Source organism: Trametes versicolor (assembly GCF_000271585.1).
Source record: "Trametes versicolor FP-101664 SS1 unplaced genomic scaffold TRAVEscaffold_11, whole genome shotgun sequence".
Classification (NCBI taxonomy): Eukaryota; Fungi; Basidiomycota; class Agaricomycetes; order Polyporales; family Polyporaceae; genus Trametes; species Trametes versicolor.
Window position 1 is genome coordinate 151,054 of NW_007360331.1, and position 21,459 is coordinate 172,512.

Here is a 21,459-nt window from a genome sequence, read left to right on the forward strand (position 1 = left end):
GCGAGCCTCGAAATAGATCAACACCAGAGGAGGAGAGCTCCGCAAAAGGTAGTAGCGGTTCTCGGGGAGCGGCAACCGTCTCGGACGGCGACAGCTCTACCGTCATCGATGCCTACGCGACCACCAGCCTCGCGGGTGAACTCGGTTCGCCTCTCTCCGCTACGTCGCCGCCATTCTTTCCAAGCTCTCACGAAGTCGTATCCTCGCAGAAGACGAGCGACAGTCTGGGCTCAGCCGGTGGAACACGAGGCGAGCACCACAGCAAGCACGCATCCCACGGCACCCGAGGGGAGCCAGCATTGCCTCTAGGGAGCGCTATGTCTTCTCCTTCGCAGCAGATACCTGGCGTGCTTGGTAGAGACGAGATAGTGCCGCGCGAACCATGGGCGTCGGACGAGCGCGAGGAAGAACCGCCGCCATACGAGCCGCGGACGCAGGAGGGATGATTGCGCACTCGGGATGGACATCGACGTACGTATTTAGCACTTCTACGCGCTATCTGATTGTATCGGCCTCGGTGTATCGAGAATCTCGCGCCTCCGGGTCTTCCCATGTGGCGACTGAGCCGGGCGAGCTTGTTCGCCTGCCGTCGCGGTGGTCGTTAGCATGCAGCTATGCCATCCGTCGCCGTTGGGCGTATGGAGTCCAAGCAGGTAGCGGAATGTCGTGCGCGGAGCATATAAGACCCCCCCAGTTGTTTTCACTGCCTATCTACCCATACATATCACCCCAGAGACATTGTACTCATTTCTTCGCCCGACAGAAGACATGCTCCTTCTCCCTTACCTTCTCATGTCCGTAGCATCTGTCGTCCTCGGGCGCAAGATAGGAACACTCAGCGCGCGTGACGACGTCTCGCAGTGCGCCATAAACTGCATCGTTCAATCAGGCTTCTCCGAAGGCTGCACAGACTTGTACGTTCGCACATTTTGTGCATGACAAATTTACAATCCGACTGCTCACTACTTCTCGGCTTACAGCACGAATCTGCAATGCATATGCACGAACGGACTCTTCCTACAAGCGGCGCTCGCATGCGTGCAGGACCAATGCTCAGCGGACGACGTGCAGACGGCATTCCAGCTGTACAAAGATGAGTGCGGCGCTTCTGCGGGTGAGCTATTCTCGCGGTGGCCGTGCCTTCGCCCCGGGCGCTGATCGTGTTCGGGTGAAGATGGAACTGCACCCGCGATGCCTACCACGACCGGGAACTCGTCGGTGGTTGGTGGAAACTTTTCTTCAAGATTGGCTTTACCCTCCGACGCAATTTCCGCGACTGTGCTCACCACTTCCATTACCCCTACTTCGAGTAACGGCACGTCGTCTGCTCCGGCCGGCTGATCGGTTTCGTCCGTTTCTCAGTCGCCCGCACGACCATCCCTTGATTCATCTGCTTCCTCTGTATCGCCCTCTACCGCAGCACCCCAAACGACGAATGGGTCTCCCATCACACTTCCCACCGCCGTCACGGAAGCCAGTCCAACCAGTCCACCAAACCCCGCCCCAGCTACGGCGACCCCAGCAGTTTCAATCCAAGAGGCGAGCGTCGCCTCTTCCGCAACACCCACTTCCAACACAGGACAAAGAACGATTTCGTTTGGGTGGTCGGACGTCCAGGCGCGGGTAGCGGCGATAGGAGGACTCGCTGCTCTCTCGACGCTCGCCGGGACCCTCATGCTGTGATAGCGCGATCACGTGGTCGTGTCAAGGGACGGTGTGTTATCCGCCTGTGGGCCCATATGTCAATACACGGGATATGTGCTAATTGATATACAATCTTCTCTCCACCATTTCCAGCCGCGCATCTGATTGAGTACGTCGGGGATAGAGGTCGTAGCCTGGTAGGGTACCCCGAGTCCTTTGTCATACCCTTCCAAGTCGCACTTTGATGTGTTACTTTCATAGAGCATGGAAATGTCCTCGCTTCTTGTTGAAAAAAGATTCAAATGGGCCTGCTGACATCAGTAAAAGATTAGATAGCAATAAAATGCCGCTGCTGGAGATGTGCGTCGCGCCGTAGCAAATGACAGTTCATCATCGTTGGGCATACATGGGCTTCTACGCGTGGCAAGACATGGATTGGTGCCTTCTCGCTCTTATACCGAATGCTGTTCCTCCTAAACTTCTTCATTGTGTTCTTTCTCATAGCCGCTGCAACATTTTCAGGGCTAAGAGCCTGGGTTGTGACAACCGACTCCGACACTGCGACATCGACTCCAGCCGAAACCTAGGTCTCTCTTTCATCCTGTACCGTACAATGTGTCCATCAAGAGGAGGCTCAGGGAGGTTGTACCGATGCGTGAGTCTCACTTATAGTGATATTTCGCAAGGTCTATGGTTGTACTACCTTGACAGGGCATTGATTTCCGCTACGATTTGCCAGGGAATCACGACTTCAATATTGCCCTCGCTTGTATGCGGAGCAAATGCCCGCAGGACAGAATCGCCTCGGGTCTGCAAGAATACCAACAGCAATGCAACTTAAGCAGCTTCTCCCTGGCAAGTAAGTAATTTCGCTGTATCTAACATTTCGTATTCAAAGAATTGTGGTGTCCTTTATGCATTGTCTTCCTTGCTATATACCGGAGCGGATAGTGCTGATATGCCTATCTCTCTCCCCTCCGCCCAACAGTGCCCCAGGCATTGGCAACTTCATTGGGGCTCCGTGCGTCCTCTACACGGCTGTCGGCATCTGAGTCCAAGACATCGGGCCCTGGTCACGTTGACTCAGCCTCCGTCTCCACGTCTTCAAGCAACGGCCAAGACACTATTCATAGCGTGTCTGCTTCTTCGAACACAATCGTGCGCGCCTCGATCACAAACAGCGGCGCGTCTAGCATGTCGAGAGGTGCGGATCTATACAGTTTCTGCGAGAATAGGCCGCGCCATTCTCCCTTGGAATGCCATGAACCCTTCTGGCCTGAAGGGCAATGACGCTGCCATCGCATTTATCTTTCTTGTCCTTTACGTAGGATATTTGATGAGCAATGCTAACGCGAAGCTTTACACACAGTATCAGCAACAACGACTGCACAGGCAAACGGTGCTACTGAACTTGAAAGCACTGCATCGTCCTCCACGTTCACTGCATCCGACACAACGGTCAACCCCGCGTCCCCCGAGTCTACCTCAGCTCTCCCCAGAAGTTCAGTGCTCGCCAGAAGCCATGCGCATCCGTACATGGGGCTTCTCGTTGCACTTCTCCTCGCCCTTGCGATAACCTTCTTCGTGGCGCTCGCATTCCTCTATAAGCGGACCCGTCTTCGCCATCAAAAACGTTCAGCGTCAGGTCAGCATCGCTCTTCACCGCCACCGTCGCATTCTCTCCCGACCTCCACTGCACCACGACTCGAAGACAGCCAATCAACACCTTTTACAAAGCTACCCCAGGAGCGGAGAAACTCGGAGCCGAATGTCTTTGCTGCCGCCGACGTCTTCACTCCCTCCCCAGTATAAAGTCGTGGTTCTCTGTCGACAAGAGCTCATACACCCTACGACGGCCCAGCCAACGCTGAACTCCCCGACGGGAGCGAGGCTGGCACGGACGAAGCCATGATGTCCATCCCTTGGGCACTCGGAGAACGCCTTCTCGCCGTTCTAGGGGGAAGGCATGGATGGTCGCGGAATGGTTCCGCACTCCTCGCTCCTGCGAGCTCGGAAATCACCGCAACAATGATCACCTCACCCTCCGTCACCCAAGCATCGTAGGCAGTGCCATTCTCATCTGCTGTTACGCGGTTACCATCAGTTTGTCCTCGACCGCTCTATTCGCCTCCTCATCGGCATCTGTGGCTGACGCCTCAGCCGATATGGCGGGAGGGCACTCGCAGGACCTGATCATCGCATTCTTCTCCGTTTTCAGAGTATTGTATGTGTAAATGAGGTAGCTATGGTCCAAGTGCCGTGCGTGGAGCTGTGCGTTGCATGTCGATGCTTGCAACGTTGACAGTTCATTGTCTGCCGACACGCAAGTCAGGCTTCCGCTCATGTCGGGGCATTATATATAATGGTATGTAAACCATATCCCCATTCATCCCCGCCCCTTCACCTTCACTCGTTTGAACGCTACGGATCATTCATCCAAGACCCTTGTGTCTCCTTGTTCGCATGCTGAATGTTGTTCCACCTGAACTTCATGAGGTTCTCCCCTGTAGCCACCCCGATGCTGCCGTGGGTGAGGGCCTTAAGCAGGACATCCGGTACTACAACATCAAATCCTTCCGAAGCGCAGGCGTCTCATTCAACTTGTACCTCGGACTGCTTCGACCAAGGGATGTTCATCAGCAGTTGTCTCGATCCGTGAGTGTCAGTTTTACCGAAGTGCGACGAGGTCGATGGTTGTGCTAGAGTTACAGGCCATTGATATTGGAATACAATTTCTAGGGAAGAACAGCTACAGTGTTTCTGTGGCAGCCAATTATTCATCGATGCGACCCTCGCTTGTATGCAGAGCACATGCCCGCAAGACATTCCGTCGGCCTTGCAAGAGTACCAACAGAAATGCAACGCAAGCCACCTATCCCCCGCAAGTGAGTAATGACATTATTTCCAGCATGTTGCGTTCAAAGCTCGCCGGAGCGGACAATGCTGACCTACCTTTCTCACCTCCGATAGTGCCTTCGACATCGCTACTTTCATCTGCGCCCGCCGCGTCATCCACAGGGTCACCCGCGACTCCAGATCAAGTCAACTCAACCCCTGTCGCCACGTCTTCAAACGACGGCCCACAGACCATCCCTAGCGTATCAGCCTCGTCAAATGAAATCGGACCCGTCTCGATCACCACTACGTCCACCGCCTCTGGATTTCAGACGACCTCGAGTTTTCAACATAATGGTAGCACCGGTGGGTACACCATCTCCAAAGGTGCGGTTCTCTACCATTTTTACGGGAAAAGACCGCGCCGTTTGCCTCCGGAGTGCTAAGCACTCTTCTCGCCTGCCTAAAAGGCGTGTATGCTATCGTGTTTCTCTTCCTCTCTGCTGGATACTTGATAGGCTATGCTGACGCAACGTTCTTAATATCAGAAACAGCCACTGCATTCTCAGACAGTGCTACTGGAGAAAGTACTGCATCGTTCTCCACGTACATCGCATCGGACACAGCGCTTTCAACCAACAGCCCGTCCCCCGCCGTGTCCACCTCAACTCCCCGGAGCAATGCAATACTACCAATCAGCGATGCGCAACAATACTTGGGGCTGCTCATTTCATTTCCTCTCACCCTCGTATTAATATTCATCATGGCGTTCGCATTCCTCTATAGGCGGACTCGCCTCCGCCGCCAAGAACGTTCAGCGTCGCTTCAGCCTCACGCTTCACCGCCACCGTCATATTCTCCTCCGACTGTAGTTGCTCCACAACTTGAAGGCAGCCAACCGACTCCTTCTACAGATCTATGCCAGGGGCGGAGAATTTTGGAAGCGAATACGGAGTTCAACGGACGGCGCGAGTCCATTCGTGTACTGACCCATCTAGATCATACCGTCCTCGCCGCCGCCGGTGTATTCACCCCCTCTCTTGTGCACAGACGGCCCTCTCCTCGAGCCAGAACTCATGCACCTCACGATTACCCAGAAAACGTGAATCGTCAAGACGGGAGAGAGACTGGTTCAGACGAGCGCATGATGCTTATCCCTTGGTCATTAGGAGAACGCCTCCTCGCGGGCGCATGGGGCAGGCCTGAAGGGTCGAGGAATGGCTCCTCGGTGGGATCGGAGACACTACCTCCGTATGAAGAGCGGGACGCGAGGATATGAGTAGCGTACCGGTGGATGGGGACTAGGATATTATGCCAGAGTCCCAGAGACCTGCGGCTGTGGACAATTGGCAGTATGGCCGACGGTATTCTCAAATTCGACGATGTCAAGTGGTGTACGTACAGACTAGACGCGATTGTATCATGCCGCCCGCATGCTGTATTGGTTGAATATGGTGTTATGTACGTAGACCACGAAGCTGAACATCTAGCCCTAGGTCATGCTTGTGGAACGCAGCACAGCGAATTTGCAGGGGGAAAGGAAGAGGAATCCGGAGGACCGCCTATCCAGCGCAGGCAGCTCCAGGTTGAGACCCCAGGAACCCCTCGCTTCGTATACAGCACCGACGCGCGTCGAAGCGCATCCATCGTGTCTCTCTTTCCGCCATCTCCGAGTCGCTCAACCCTCCCCTCCCTGCTTTTCCTCTCCCTCAACGCGTTCCGAACGTGTTCACAAGAGCCTTGAGGTCGCCGCACGTGTTTACTTCATGGTGTCTTTAAGACCCGAGCTGGATTCTTTTCTGCCGCAGCTGCCACATCATAGTATACTGCGAGCCCGAATGGAGCCCAGGTGATGCGGCGGTACTGATACGGCGGCAACCCACCAAAGCCTGAGGTCTGCTGAGGGCACGCGGAGGTGAGGGTGGATGGCCCAAAGCTCACTGCTTGGATTGAGACGACGGGATCCGAGGGAATTTTGTTTGATGGGGACGACTCACTACGGCGCATCAAATGCGTGCAATTTTGACAGCTCATCATAACGGCACGCGGCCGATCTTCTGCCCGTAGCCGAGCTGCATATATAAATGTACGTCTCTCAAAGATCCCCTCATCTTTGTCGCCTCATGTATGTGTGCCTAACGAGTCTCGAAAGCTTTCAGGACCGCGTGGCAACACAGAGCGATGATGTTCATCGAAAACCTCGCTGTGCTCTCCATCGCCGTCGCCGCAGCGGCGTTCGCATGGGTGAGAGCGCTCGACACGGCGTCTGGCACCTCCACGCTACCGATCCCGACTACCATCACATCATGCATTCAACAATGCTTCGACCAAGCAGAACTGCAAAGCGGATGCAACGGGTACGTTCCATTCAAGGGACCTTGAGAGATCTCAAGCACGTACTAAGGTGCACGTGTTTGACTCTTAGGCCCAATGACACAGTACCGTGCCTCTGTTCAAGTGCTGCGTATCTCCATGTTGCGCTCGCCTGCCTTCAGGCGGCATGCCCGCCAGACATCGAATCGGCACTGCAGACATATACAGAGGATTGCAATCTCAGCCCCTCGGCCTCAGGTGCATATCGTCCACTCTGGCATGTTGCATACATCACGTCCTCGCCTCCCCACGCTGGCAAAACGCTGATCCGTCTATCCCCACCCAGGGTCTGCGTCGATTGCTTCGACTACGATCGACCCGTCCACCACCAGCGTCTCGAGCCCATCCTCGACATCTGAGTCCAAGACGGACAGCTCCAGCCCCCCTGGCGCTACTGCCACGACCTCGTCGATGGCCCAAAACTCGCAGACGGGTGGGAGTAGTGGTGCGTTCACGATTTCAGAAGCTGCGTATATCGGCGCGGGAGCGCGGGAGAATAGGCGCCTTCGCATGTCGAACGCCCTTCCTTCCCCGAGCAGCAGCAGCGCCGCTTTGCTGGCCTTTCGTACCGGATCTCTGACAGCGCTGACATGCCTATCTCCATACAGCGTCCGCAACAGCCTCTGCATCGGCCACCAGCAGCGAACCCCTGACCGGCAGCCTGAGTGCGGAGTCAACGGGCACTCATACACGTCCCTCGAAGGGGCTAGTCATCGCCCTTCCTATCGTCCTCGCAGTAGCCGTCATTGCGGCCCTCGCGCTCCTCTGGAAGTGGGCCCGTCGGCGCCGCCAGCAACGCGCCGCGATATTCCAGCCCCACTCCTTACCTCTCCCGTCTGAGTTGCCCTCTCCCGCGATTGCCACGAGCCCAACACTCAAAGGTGGCGAAAGCCCTATCGTTCTCGCTCCCCCACACATCAGCGTCGCCCCTTCGGTCGACACGCATACCAGCCCCCCATCGCAAAACGGAATACAGTCGACGGGCGACGACGCGCAGCGCGAAGGCGGGAGAGAGGCGGGTGCGGGGGACTCGGAGCGCGTGATGGTTCTTCCTTGGTCCCTAGGAGAACGCGTCCTCGCGCTTTTGGGAGGCCGGCATGGAGAGGGAACGAGGAACGGCTCCGTCGTGGGGACCGAGGCGCTCCCTCCGTATGAGGAGCGAGACGCAAGGATGTGACATGGCACTGCGAGGGACGGGTACGGCTTTGTGGCGGGTTTGACCTCATGTCGTACGTCCCAAATACATTGCATCATGCCGCGCGAAAGTTGTCTAGGTTGAATGGTAGGAACTTGGGTATGTTTGATCGCGCCGTGTATCTTTCTCCGACGTCGGACTGAACTTGAAAGTCTGCGTCTAGGTCATACCTGCAGCGCGCCCCGTGTCTGCGGTGGGAAACGGAAGAAAGGATACTATCGAGTTGTACGCGCGCACTATCGTTTACTGACAGTAGTGGCAGGAGCCATGGATCCATTCGAATTCGCGCGGGCAGGAAGGTTCAGGCTAAGACCCCGGGAACCCCCACACCTCGTATTTAAGAACCGCGCGCGTCGGAGCACCTCCTACGTGTCACCTTCAACCTCGCGTGACTCTCCGAGTCCTCTTTTCTGTTAAAGGTACACCCGACGACCACATTATAGGGGAATGAGACTCGAAAGGTAGCCACTATCAAGATGAACAGTTTTGGTTGCGTCCATCTTTAGCACGTCCAACGTGAACTCATCCTTGCAGACTACCGGATCTCCGAAGTACTGCCATGCGCTGCGGGAACAGCCGTAGAACACGAACAAGGACAGACGGGCTAGAAGGGTCCTCATTTAGAGGTACGTACTGCCGCAATGGACTTCTCGAGATGGGAAGCTGACGGGGATGCAGTAACGACACGTCCGATGCCTGCGACTTTGACAGTTCATCATCGCCGCACGCATGAACCCCTGTTAGTGGCAGGCCTATATATACGCCTTCCATGAGTCGCTCGAACCTCCCCCGCTCGTCCCTATCGCCCCATCTACGCGCTCCGAACGTGCTCACGGTCTCTACACTCGTTTTCTTCGTAATGTTTTCCAAGAACCTCGCTGGACTCTTTTTCGCGGTCGCCGCAACGTTCGCCGTGTGCGCCAAAGCAGACGATTCAGCACCACCCGCCGCGACCTCGCTTCCCTCTGGAATACCCATACCGACTACTGTTACGCAGTGCGCTCAGAGCTGCATTTCCCAAGCAGCGCTACAGAACGGCTGTGCTGACCCGTGAGTAACGTCTCCACCGGTACTCGTTGAGGTCGGGGTCGTACTGCGTTGTATTGACGCCTTTGATGCTTTGTTAGATCGGCAGAGGTTACTTGTATCTGTAAAAACCCGCTGTTCATCCAGGGCGCACTCCAGTGTGTCCAAAAGGGATGCCCACCGGAGGATAGCGTTACGGCTCTGCAAGCGTATGAACAGATATGCGGCGCTCCCGCCTCAGGTAAGTACCTCTCTCCTGCTACAGCGTTCTTCATATATCACGTCTCTGCCGCCGCGTCCTTCCATGCATCCTTGCACATCCCCTCCTTTGCATGATGATCACCCTCACTCTTCGCCTTCCAAAGTGCATACCTGACAGGCGGCGCTGACCTCCCTACCTCCACGCAGGGCCTGCGACCGCCGTTCCAACCGCGACCGGTTTCTCAACACTCTCCAGCCCCGCCTCGTCCTCCGCGTCAGGGAGCGCATCTGCGTCCGACCACATCTCCGCCAACTCCACCGACTCGTCGAAGCACAGTGGCCACCAGACCTCCTCCGGCGCGACCTCAGCATCGTCGGGTGTCTCCCAAAGCACCCTCACCACCGTCAGTGTCTCGAGTTCCCTCACCGTGACACCCGCTGGCTCGACGACCACCGTTCTGCCGACTACCCCGACCTCGCTCGAGGCAGCAGCCAACGCGAGCAGCGGGAGCGCGTCGGGCACAGACGCGTCCTCCTCCGGAGTCCCGAGCGCCCCGCCGGCCCCGAGCAGCAGTGCCCCCGCCGCGAGCCAGACGAAGAACGCGGCGACGGCGAGGCGCATTATCGGCGGCGGGTCCGGAATGGGCGGGGTGATGGGCGTGGGTGTCGCGATCCTTGGAGTTGCGTTTGGGGCTGGTTTTGTTCTTTGAATCTGAACTTCGGGATACCAGTGAGGTCGGTCTTGTTGTATTTTGGGGCGTGCGCGCGTCGTGATACCCTTATAGCTTCGGATTCTTGGTCGGGAATGGTGTTTGTGTTGAGTGAAGGATACTCCTATTGTTGCATATCCTGCAGAATCTGTCTTTACGATGTTCCACACGTATATTTATGTCCCTCGTACTGCGTGGCCCGCCGTAATACTACTTTCGAAGTTGCTCCAAAGCTGCGGCTGGAAACTCGGCATCAACATGTATAGCTCATTACTCTATCTTGTGTCACAAAACTGCGTACAGGTGGGACTTTTCCATATTTGAACCATGCAACGGGGTATAAATCCTGGATGCCTTGAAGAAAGGTGGGTATGTGCCGTCGATGGTCGCTTCGTTCGGCTTGGGCCGAGCAGCCCGAAAGGTGCTTTCCCACGGTACCTCGCACCAGCGCTAAACGGCTGCTGGACGAGCGTCGAACACGCAGTTTTTTCTTCCCTCCATCTTCCATCTGTATCTGCGCAGCGATACGCCTCAGGTGAGACTGTGAGTTGAACAACTTCTGGTAAAGCTACTGTGCTCACAGCGCCTCGAAGATGTGTCTAATCTGGCAGTTGACTGATCTCGGCGACTGCAACTTGTCGTGTCATCAAATTGTCGCCACCTTTGACCAGCGGCGTTTTCCTAGGCCTGTTCTAACTCTGGGACTTGCCTTTCATGTTTTGGCGCAATAGAGCTCTCTCTGGACATGAGAAGATGTTGGTCTGGCTGGTCGAGAGTTGACATTGAGGACGAACGCCGCCACGAGGCTCAAGCCGCAGTCGCGTCGTACGCGTTGCAGGTCTTTCCATTCCTAAGGCCCTCGTCAAATATTTACACTCGACTGCCGCTCTGGGGTCAAAGATGACTCGAGGGCGGCAAACAGAGCTTGACGTGCAACGCAGTACCGCTATGGGCGCGATGCACCGAGGCAAGCAGTCCGAGCGTCGCCCGACTCGTCGCCCCTTCCTTTTCCTCATACGACTTGCAACTTGACCCATTTCCCGCCGCATTTGCATGTCTGAACTTCGTGGAGAGCTACTGAATGCGAGTGAGGCTTCGTGTCAAGCACTAGCTACCACTTGCGACGATGCCAGCAAGTTGTCTGGGCGGAAGACCGTCTCTGCTACTGAAACACACGAATGCGCTATACCGGTGCGTATGCAGTCTATGCTCTGTCCCGTAGGTATATTGAACCACAGAATGTATACTAGCATGTCCAGAATGACTCAGAGGGAGCAGAAGGGCGGCCCAAAATCCCTGCTGAAGTCACTCCTCTGGTGCGTCACGTATATTCTATCGACGCTCGATGAAGTACGCTTACACGTCTGCAATGTGATTAGGATATGTACCTCAAGAGCTGCTCGGTGCATACAGAAGAGCGCAAGGCCGCCGAGTGGGAAAATGCTGCGGAAATGGTGAAGACGTACAGCGACGAGATGGTGGCACGCTGGAACAAGGAGATCGACACTTACCTGGTCTACGTGCGTATGCAAACTCTTCGCAGGCATCTATGTGGCTCACACAACGCATAACTCACAGGCCGGCCTCTTCTCCGCCATACTCACGGCGTTCAACGTTCAGTCGTACTTGCTACTTCAACCCGCTGCACCCGATCCGTCTATCGCTATCCTGCAGCAAATCTCCTCGCAACTAGGGAGCTTTTCAATCAACTTACCATTCGTGAATTCGACCCAATCGACCAGCGCCAATCGTCTCAACACCGGTGCCGGTGCTGCACCACCCATCCCGCGCTGGGCGGTCTGGCTGAACACGCTGTGGTTCTCAAGCCTCATCCTCTCGCTCACCTCCGCCTCCGTAGGAATCATGGTAAAGCAGTGGCTGAACGAGTACACGAGCGGCGTCTCCGGGACCTCCCGCCACGCCGCCCGCGTGCGCCAGCACCGTCTCAACAACCTCAAGCAATGGCGCGTAGAGGACATCGTCGGTACCGTGCCCGTGTTGCTGCAACTCGCGCTTGCCTTTTTTCTCGCGGGGCTCCTCGTGCTCCTCTGGACTCTGCATGTTACTGTGGCAGCGGTCGCGTCGGCGCTTGTGGGCCTCCTGGCGGCGTTCACCGTGGCGACCTCGCTGCTCCCGCTCTTCTGTCGCAGCTGCGCATATCTCTCTCCTCAGGCGCGCGCTTTGGAATCTGTCTGGAGGCCCGGTCGCTTTCTTTTCTGGGCGTATAGGTTTCCCTGTATTCTCGGAGGCTTGTACCGAAATGCACTGCTTCAAGTTGCAAACGCCACGTCATTCACACTACGAAGTATACGCTCTACTCTCACGACCTTGCCCAGTCGACTCCTCGAGCGACGCACGAACACCCTCCTGCGATGGTTCTCGAAGAGTTGTACCGACGACACGCCCAGGCAAACATGGAGGGGCCGAGAGCAGTCCGAGATCAGCCGACTCGCGGCCGACATCGACAGACAAATGCTCCTCGAGGCGTATACCGCCACCCTCCACCCCGACGCGCTCTCCGCCGCGACCGTTTGCCTCATGGGTTTCAGCAGTGCGCACACCGTCGAATACTTCCGGCAGCTTCACGCGTCCGTGCGGGCGCACTTTGGGTCTCAGGCAGGCGCGATCGATGGGCCGCTAGGCTGGGAAACCCCGCATCTGCCCCTATGGCTCAATGTCCTCCTGTGCGCGCTCATGGAAGAGGGGTCGCCCTTGTCGGAGGAGGAGACGGCATCTCTGAGCGTGTACATCAGTGGAGGGAGCTGGCCCGCCCGGATGCACGTTGGGGAAGCAGCTTGGGCGATATCGACGCTGTACTCGATCATGGAGGACAAGGACGCGCAGCATCGTCCGGAGTGTCCCGACGAACACCGGCTTCTTCGGTTGCGCGGACTGTTGATAGGCAACGCTGCTCGAAAAGAGGCCCCGCTCACGAACGTGTTCCTGCAAGGTGAGCCGGGTGTGCCAGGGAAAGATCGCGCTTGATCAAGAACTGACCATACTGTCGAAAAGACGTCTCTCGTGCGTATCGGCGCGTCCGCCTTAATCAGCCGTCCACCACCAACATGTCTGCCTTCGACGCGCACGCGGGGTACTTGCACAGCGTCAATATGTTCCTCGCGTGCGCTGCCCCAGCTTTCAAATATCTTCCCCTCTCCGACGACCTCCGCGCCATTCGCACTTACGCGGAAGACGTTGTCACCGACTTCGTGCGCACGCTATGCACGCTGCTCGAAACCGACCGGACGCGAAGCCTACAGAGCACGATCGACACGAATGGTCTGATGAACGTCCTACTTAAGCTCTACCGGCTCAGAAACAGCGTGCTGGCGCAGCTTGTCTCTGATGAGCTCGTCCCGGATATTGTGCGAATGGTCGACATGCTTGCGGAGGCGCCGTCTGACGGGCAGTCGAATCTAATAGAGGACGTGAAAGCTTGCGCGCGCGATTTTCGAGAGCGGGTTCTTCACGTTAAGGACACGCCTGTGCCCAGGTAAGTACACTTGTATCCAATCATATGCGTGCTTCTGACGATGTACGTTTTCCCCACAGGGCAGTTCTCGCCAAAGTCGACATCAACTAAGCAGGTCCACAATCAAAGCTGAGTAGAGGCTAGAGGATTCAGTTCAACGGGTCTGGACGTATGCTGCCCCAGAACGCATGTAGAGAGCGTGAGTATTTGTATAACGATCTTCGCCGAGGACGCCGAAACATGGAATTACGTGTTACGCGGAATCTGGGTATGACCCCGTGTCAGTGCCCCTTTTCCCGCGGTGCACGTTGTCTCCCCATCCGATAGCGTCGATGTGTCTGCGGCGGCTTCAAGCATTAGCCAGCGTGTTCGCATACTTCCACCACTGTGCTGGTGATCTGCTCTGCCCGTTCTCTTTGACCGTCTAGTTATTCACACATCCTTGACATGGACCATTCCTCCACCAGCGCAGAGGGGGCACCGGCAAGTGGAGGTACCGCCGTGAGTGGCTGTCGTCTTATTTTTGTTTTCGCCTCTCAATGTTCCCGACCCTGTGCTGATAGAAACTGCCGCCTGATACAACAAAGCGACAGAAGGGACGACCTGCGGTCCCCGGACCCGTCAGCTTCCTGGTACGCCCTGTATACCAGCTCCCTGCATCTGACATCGTCTGAAAGCGGACCTCTACGTCTAGGACGTCCTCAAGATGCGTAGTAAAGTGTACACTCAAGAGGAGAAATCAAAGGCTTGGTCAGATGCGGCAGGGATGGTGCAGATACATAGTGACGACATGATACGGCGGTGGAACCAAGAAATCGACACCTACCTTGTGTTTGTATGTCGACCGCTCACTCCCCAAGTAGTCATTGTTTGGCTGATTGATCCATCACAGGCAGGCTTGTTCTCCGCGATTCTAACCGCGTTCAATGTGCAGTCATATCTTCTACTTCAGCCCGCTGCGCCGGATCCATCCTTCGTCGTGTTGCAGCAAATATCTGCACAGCTCGGCAGCTTCTCCGTCAGCCCGCACTTCGTAAACTCAACCCAGCCCCCCAGCACGAGCCCTTCCGACGTCGATGCCCGCACCCCGCCGCGTGTCCCGCGCTGGGCGGTATGGCTCAATTCACTATGGTTCTCTGGGCTCATCCTTTCGCTAGCCTCTGCCGCCATCGGTATCATGGCTAAGCAGTGGTTGAACGAGTACACCAGCGGCCTGTCCGGCACTTCCCGCACCACTGCACGCATACGCCAGCACAGGTTGAACAACCTGATGAAATGGCACGTCGACGACATTGTGGGGACGATACCCGTGCTTCTCCAGCTCGCGCTCCTGTGCTTCCTCGCGGGTCTCCTCGTCCTCCTGTGGGGCTTGCACAGCACTGTGGCGGCGATCGCGTCCATGCTCGTCGGGCTTCTCTCATCCTTCATCCTTATCACGACGGTGTGTCCGCTCTTTGAGGACACCTGCGCGTACCTCTCCCCTCAGGCGCGCGCACTCGAATCTATCCCGCGACCTGCGTACGTTATCTACTGGACACGCAGGCTCCCACCAGCCGTGTGGAGCATGTGCAAGAAGGTGACACCTACAGGCGCGGTAACGCAGGCCCTAAGGGCCCTCGTTTCGGCCTTCCTGTCGACGTACAAGAATCGTGTCGAGCGGCCTGCGCGACTTCTATTGAAGTGGGTATCCGACAGTAGTGCGACCTACGTTCCTAGGAAGACGCGGCAGGGCCGGGAATGGTCGCTTGTCTCGAAACTCGAGGAGGACTTGGACAGGCAGACTCTTCTCATGGCGTACGATACCACGCTCCATCCTGACGCCATCTCCGCTGCAAGTGTATGCCTCATGGACCTACCCAGCACGCAAGTCATTCTCTACTGGCAACAGCTTCAAACATCCGCCGCGGAACATTTTGGTGCTGAATCCAAACGCGCTACGGAGTTGATAAGCCCGTTTGAGAATGAGTTCCTGTGGCTTCATATTCTCATCTGTGTAGCTCAACAACACAACGCTCTACCAGAGATGATTCACGTGAAGTTCCTCTACATCCGCCGGCGGATGTTGAATATTTGAATCTTCAAGCAGCTGAAGCGGACTGGACATACTACGCCTTGCGCTCGCTATACGACCAGGAATTAGAGAAGAGTGACTTGCTCATGCAATCTACGAATCCCGACCAATGGATTATCGATCTCAAAATGAGCCGTATGATCGAACTTGCCCTCGGGCGCGACATCCCTTGGGGGGCCGTCGTTATTCAAGGTGATACGCTTGCACACCATGCCGAGCCTCAGCACATGCTAACTCGATCTTTTGAAAAGGTGTTACCCACGCATATCGGTGTCTCCGACTCAGATCTTTGGACCTCTCAAAGGCGTCCAATGACAAGATCGTTTATAGGGAGTATTTCAGGAGCGTCACCGTGTTCCTGCATCTGGCCGATAGGTTCATCACAAGACTCGTCTCCGCGTCCAATCACGGATCCCACGAAGTAAAGACAATTCGGACATACGCACGGGACGTGCTCGAAGAGTTGATGCACGACGTACTGACTATGGAGTACTACCTTCGAATCAAGGCCAGAAAGCCATATGCTTGGGATTATGGTGAGAGTAAATCTCTCGAGGAGCTTATGGATGGCCTCATCTGGTCTGCATCCGACGACCTACTGAGATGTCTACCCGATGGATTTGTTGAACACCTCATGCACGTCGCGAACACTATCGAGGTGGTGGTGGACTCTTGCGAGGGTATACCCAGGTTCTCCAAAGGTCTCCGTCCCAGGTGGCTCAATCTTCATCGTAAACACGCCATTCGACTACAGACGAGAATAGTTGCCTTTCATGGGGACCCTCTCGCAAGGTACGCGTGCTCAATCGTTGTGTAGAAATCCATGCTTATCATTTGTTGCACTCGCAGGCCTCTTACCGAACATCCATCGACCGAACTGCGTGTAGGTCGCCCTGAGGCCACATCCAATGACGTCGCAGCTCCACTCCACAATGTCCCCATCGTGGACACCCCGAACGATTCCGCACTGGGACCCGCGGGAGCTGAAGACACTCCGAATACCCATGCGTCTCCAACGGATCCCTCGGAGACGGGTCTGTAGTGCGTTGATCCCTCACATTCGGCAAGGCTCCTTCAAAGTCCATGGCGGCCGTCTCTCTTCACCTGTTGTCAAGCTGGAATCATTCCTGCGACTCGGTCTTTTCGGCGCCCAACACCACTTCCTGTAATCATGCGCCTCCTACAACAGGCCCGCTATGTCCTACAACAACCCCGATTCCGATGACCTTTCTTCTAAACTGCACGGCGTATCTCGACGACGACCGTCGTATCGACAAGTGTAACTGTGTATCAACGTCCCCAACATCTCCTGACGGCTATACCTCATATCGCACATCGCGCGCCCTGGCGTTTTGCTCCCGTTCTGGTGCACCAATACTCTGTGCGTTCCGCTTCTATGCGCACACACTGGATCCAGATAGACGGGCACTGTTAGCTAACCATTCGCCTTTTAGTGCCCCACGATGGCGTCCGCCTCCTAAATCTGGAATCCTCGCTCATGAACGCTCATCAGCGCTCATTCATTCCAATTCGTCTCCTTAGATTCCTCTTTGTGCGGTGTGCTCCCCAATTCTCCTCATTCTCCCGCGTTCTGTGCACTTCCTCTCAGAAAGCACCTTCGTCTTCGTTTGAACCCATAGCTTTACCCTTCGCAGAGTCCGCACCATTGATAGGCCACGCGCGACACTAGATTTGCACGCGGCACCTGTTGAAAAAATTTTGGATTTGGCAGCCAAGAATCCTCGGACCATCTTCTCTCTGTTACTCACACGCGTAGATATCTATTGCTTTCTTTCCTTCTCCGAGTTCCAGCTACATACACGCTACAGCAGATTGGGCACGCACTCGGATTACAGTCACCAATATGCATGGCTTTTGTCTAAATTTTAATCATTCCCTTCCTCATTCTTGCACTGAAACAACGTGCCACCCCTCACACACGGTCACGGTATCCCGCTTGTACCCGCCTCGACTCGTCCCACATGTACCACCTCACATCTCAAATGTGGATTTTCTGACCATGTAACGACAGATCTAACAGTAGACCGCTCACATTATCTACCTAGCATCCAAGACGTATCCGAGCTCTATAAGACTGTCGTTGAGAGCAGCAAGGAAGTGCACGAACCGAGGCGGAGGCGGCCGGCGTTCAGTAGACACGTGTAGCGGACTTTGAATCAAAGATCTGAGATCGGGTTTGTCGGAGAAAAGGCGCCCGCATGCAATATGCAACCGTCGCCTCTTAAGATCTCTAGCATTCTTACTCTCTCTAGCACTAGGCAACTCTCAGATGACTATACGAGAATCCAATCGTGCACGTCCTACTACGGGATAAATAACTCTTAACCCTCCCGGCTTCAACTGGCAAGGACATCGTGCTTACTGGTGAATCGTGACATGTCGGAGTCGCAGGCAAGTAAACCACAACTTGAATGCTTGGATATATGTTTTAGTCAGTGTAACAAGTATACAGGGCAGTTATACGCGTCGCAAAATTCTCGCGGAAAAGCGTATGTTGTCTCCCTATCAATAAGCTTACAATCAAACACTCCGGCGCCCCCATCCAGGCTCTCACAAGTCACGCCTCAAGGTTTTTCTTCCTTGACACGCTTTCTTCAGGCTGACTGTCCCACGGTAGACATCGTCGAAACGAATCTGAGTCCACCATGCCCGCCATACTCATCACCAGCGTGCCCGCGACGCTCAGGGCGCCGCAGAAGACGATGAGGTTGCGGAAGTGCTTCTCGTCCGTCGTCTTCAGCAGAGCTCCGCCCGTGGGCGTGCCAACAAGTGAGGCGACAGCAACAACCATGTATACCGAGCCTGTACGAGACGCGTCAGATCTCAGACGGGAAGCTTTCAGGGAGGAGCTGGCATACCTAGGCGAGCACCCAGCTTCTCGCGAGGCGAGATAGATGCAATGTACGTCGGCAGGAGGGAGACGAACGCGCCTGTAGCGAGATTAGAATGCTAGGTACGTAAGTTGCAATGCAGTGGACGTACCTGAGAAAAGACCGTACAGTGCCGCGAACGCGATAATCGACGCTGAGCTGCGCGACGGCAGCCACAGTCCAAGCAACAGGACACTACATATCGCGGCCGCAGGGACGAACACCTTTAGACTGTGTGCGCGAGAAGGTCGATGAGCACTTTCAGCAGTGGGTTATCAGCAAAGACACTTACGGCCCGGTCTTGTCCGCGATGTACCCGGGCAGAATCCGCGACGGGATGTTCGTCGCATTCATAATCGCGAGGAGGTACTTCGCGATGTGCGGCGGGACTCCACGGAAGTCGGCATAGATCTTGATGTAAAAGTACGGGATGAAGAATCCGTAGAACAACCTGCGAAAAATCAACGGTAAGTACCTCCCAATCCACGAAACCGTCTCCCCAAAGACATCGCACTCACAAAAACGCGCCGATAGCCGCCAAGGCGTACCGCGGGTCGCGGAACCCGCCGAGGTCGATTGCGGTACGGAAGGAGAGTTGACCCGAGTGCGGCAGCCGCGTGCGGATGGTAACACAAGAGACGACGAGGCAGGCGAGGAGAATGAAGCCGACGATGCGGACGGCCCAGCCGAACCCGACGATGGGGATCAGCCTTTCGAGGATGATGGGAAGAACGACGCCGCCGCTTGCGCTGCCTCCGGTGGTGAGCCCGATTGCAAGCGCGCGCCGTTTCTTGAACCAGTGCCCGAGGACGGCGACGGCGGGGTTGAACCTGTGCAAAGGCGGCCGTTGTCAACGACATTATACTGAGGGATATAAGTCCCGGAAACGCACAACAACGCGATACCAAAACCGAAGAGGACGCCGTGTGAGAAAAAGACCTGGTACGCTTGGTTCTCCTCGCACAGCGACATCATCATGAGCGAGAAGACGGTGATGAATGTTCCTGCAGGGATCAGGTACTGTTCGACAGCGGTCGGTCAGCTTGAGCTCATTGGCGACGAAAGGCGAGGGTGCTGACCTTCGTTCCATAGGCGTCGAACACCCTTCCGGTGAGGGTTCCAACGGCATACAGGAAGAAGATCTGCAGGGATCCGATGAAGGCGACGGTGGATGACGAAGAATCCGGGAGCAATGTTGCTTCGTAGTAGTCCTGGAACGTCCCCTGTCACAGGCGAGCCACAGAGGTCAGCTCTGCTTTTGCGAAGACCCACATACCGACACTGACATATGAGTTCACCATCCCCGCAGACGCAAACAACGCGAGGCACGCGCCGAGGACGACGGCCCAGGCATCTTTCCCGCCATCCGGGAAGTCCTCGCTCGCGCTGTCTTGCAGCGCAAGCGGGTCATTGGGCCGCATAACCGACTCGCCGGCCACTGTCTCCGTATCCGTCTCCATGCTTGACTGGTCTGCGAACTACCTGAAACAGTTTCCTAAGTCAGCCATGGCGGAAGAAGAGCAATAACCTTACGACTCCGCCACGTTCGAGAAGGTGGATGAGAGTCCGAGAGGGTCACACGCAAGGGGCGGATGAGGTCTGTCAGGTGGGTGGTATGTGCTTCGCAGACGACTGGTTCTTGTTTCCGGGTGAGTACCCCGCAAAGAATATAACCTGGAAGCCGAGCGCTGACACTCTCTGAGGCCTGGAGCAGTGACAAGGCCATGGTCCGTGAAATCTCACGATGCTCGGCGTGGTAGCGGGACAACATATCAGACCTGAGCGCCCGAGGACACGGAGAGTTTATGTGTGGGTCTGATAAGCGGTGCGTATTCAAAGAAATCCCGCTCAGTCGGTGAATCCTATCTTTGTGTTGCGTCTCTGAGTACACTCGGCTGACTGTGAGACAGCGCTTGTATACCTATCGCCCGTGGCATGCCGCGTCGCCAACGCTTGCCTAACAGAAGATGCGGCGGTGCCGTGCGCGCGTTCTCCGCTCCCTTGGTTCAAAAGAAGCCGCGCGACCCCCTAATACCGCCGTTTGGTTACGAGAGGACTAGGCGGCGACATTGATCAACCGGCGATCCCTTCGTAGCGGGCGGGCTTCTCCTGGCGTGCACAGTCGTGCTGTGCAGGGCCGCCCCAAGATGGCGGGGCCCGCCAGGACTCATAATTGGCTGACGGACGCAAGCCTATCTCGTCAGCCTCGGGTTCTTCGGAGCGAGAAAAGATGTACGCCATACAAAGTGAGCTCCGATGGAGTCGCAGCCTGACTGGGCAGGGGGATCGCTGTGATCTTACGAAACCAGGTGCCGTTCTGCCTGGGAGAGTACACACTTCACAGAACGCTGCGCACGCCTCGCCTCTGAGTCGGCCCTCTTGGCCCATCGTCAGCGAAGATGCAAATAGAGTATTGAAGGAGGGCGACCCGCACCGCCGCCCATGCAACCCCAACTTGTTGCCCTGCCAATTCGGCAAGTCACAAGTCACACTAGAGTCTGGCGCTGGCCTAATTCTCTCACATCGCACCATGACGAAGAATGTTCAAAGCAAGCTTGAAGGCGAAACCACTGCGCCTGCGCCCAGTACGTAGGCGCGCACGCCTCAGGGAGGAATCAGTAGGAAATCAGCGGCTAGATCCTTCCTATGAGCCCAGAAAACACCACACCGCGTGCGGGGTAGGTCCCCACCGCGCATCGTCCTTCGAAAATAGGGCGGTGCTTGAGGACGGGTGCTGGCCTAGAACATCGCCAAACCGTACCCGATAGACCGCTCGGCGCGACAAAATGCGCCCTGACGGCATGCAATGCATCGTACCGCACAACAGGCCCGCGGAGAAACTCTTTCTGCGTACGTGGTCAAAATTTTGGTGCTTCTACTGGCAGTCATCTCGACCCTTACCGAGTATCTCGGACGCAGGACCTGTCTCCGCTGTCAATCGCCGAAGTGATCGTGTGCGAGGCCGTCCGGTGGTAAGGTGGGTCCTCGTCACTTCGCTGGTTTTCTTAAAGACATAGTACGGATGCAGGTATGTAATCGCT

The 21,459-nt window shown here is 56.0% G+C and overlaps 7 protein-coding genes across 7 annotated transcripts; 6 read left to right on the forward strand and 1 right to left on the reverse strand.

The window, feature by feature from the left end:
• Positions 1–792: 792 nt before the first annotated feature.
• On the forward strand, positions 793–1,341 carry TRAVEDRAFT_51589 (uncharacterized protein; the record flags this gene model as incomplete). Its single annotated transcript, XM_008044499.1, has 3 exons — positions 793–914; positions 981–1,114; positions 1,175–1,341. 3 exons carry the CDS (start codon positions 793–795, stop codon positions 1,339–1,341), a joined length of 423 nt encoding a protein of 140 aa, XP_008042690.1.
• Positions 1,342–6,663: 5,322 nt separating this feature from the next.
• On the forward strand, positions 6,664–8,029 carry TRAVEDRAFT_51590 (uncharacterized protein; the record flags this gene model as incomplete). Its single annotated transcript, XM_008044500.1, has 4 exons — positions 6,664–6,836; positions 6,905–7,050; positions 7,139–7,297; positions 7,461–8,029. The coding sequence occupies 4 exons, from the start codon at positions 6,664–6,666 to the stop codon at positions 8,027–8,029; spliced, it is 1,047 nt and encodes a 348-aa protein (XP_008042691.1).
• Positions 8,030–8,906: 877 nt separating this feature from the next.
• TRAVEDRAFT_23129 (uncharacterized protein) lies at positions 8,907–9,984 on the forward strand (the record flags this gene model as incomplete). The annotated part of the gene is made up of 3 exons (XM_008044335.1): positions 8,907–9,097; positions 9,175–9,314; positions 9,482–9,984. 3 exons carry the CDS (start codon positions 8,907–8,909, stop codon positions 9,982–9,984), a joined length of 834 nt encoding a protein of 277 aa, XP_008042526.1.
• A 1,382-nt stretch (positions 9,985–11,366) lies between these two features.
• TRAVEDRAFT_132874 (uncharacterized protein) lies at positions 11,367–11,979 on the forward strand (the record flags this gene model as incomplete). Its single annotated transcript, XM_008044701.1, has 2 exons — positions 11,367–11,504; positions 11,563–11,979. Coding segments are annotated over 2 exons (555 nt in total), but the record flags the coding sequence as incomplete, so codon positions are not given.
• A 2,243-nt stretch (positions 11,980–14,222) lies between these two features.
• Positions 14,223–14,945, forward strand: TRAVEDRAFT_132870 (uncharacterized protein; the record flags this gene model as incomplete). Its single annotated transcript, XM_008044702.1, has 2 exons — positions 14,223–14,291; positions 14,349–14,945. Coding segments are annotated over 2 exons (666 nt in total), but the record flags the coding sequence as incomplete, so codon positions are not given.
• A 710-nt stretch (positions 14,946–15,655) lies between these two features.
• TRAVEDRAFT_51594 (uncharacterized protein) lies at positions 15,656–16,569 on the forward strand (the record flags this gene model as incomplete). The annotated part of the gene is made up of 3 exons (XM_008044501.1): positions 15,656–15,719; positions 15,779–16,319; positions 16,377–16,569. 3 exons carry the CDS (start codon positions 15,656–15,658, stop codon positions 16,567–16,569), a joined length of 798 nt encoding a protein of 265 aa, XP_008042692.1.
• A 1,623-nt stretch (positions 16,570–18,192) lies between these two features.
• On the reverse strand, positions 18,193–19,797 carry TRAVEDRAFT_95665 (monocarboxylate permease; the record flags this gene model as incomplete). The annotated part of the gene is made up of 8 exons (XM_008044703.1): positions 18,193–18,350; positions 18,407–18,478; positions 18,531–18,649; positions 18,711–18,869; positions 18,937–19,248; positions 19,311–19,438; positions 19,498–19,641; positions 19,705–19,797. Coding segments are annotated over 8 exons (1,185 nt in total), but the record flags the coding sequence as incomplete, so codon positions are not given.
• Positions 19,798–21,459: the final 1,662 nt, after the last annotated feature.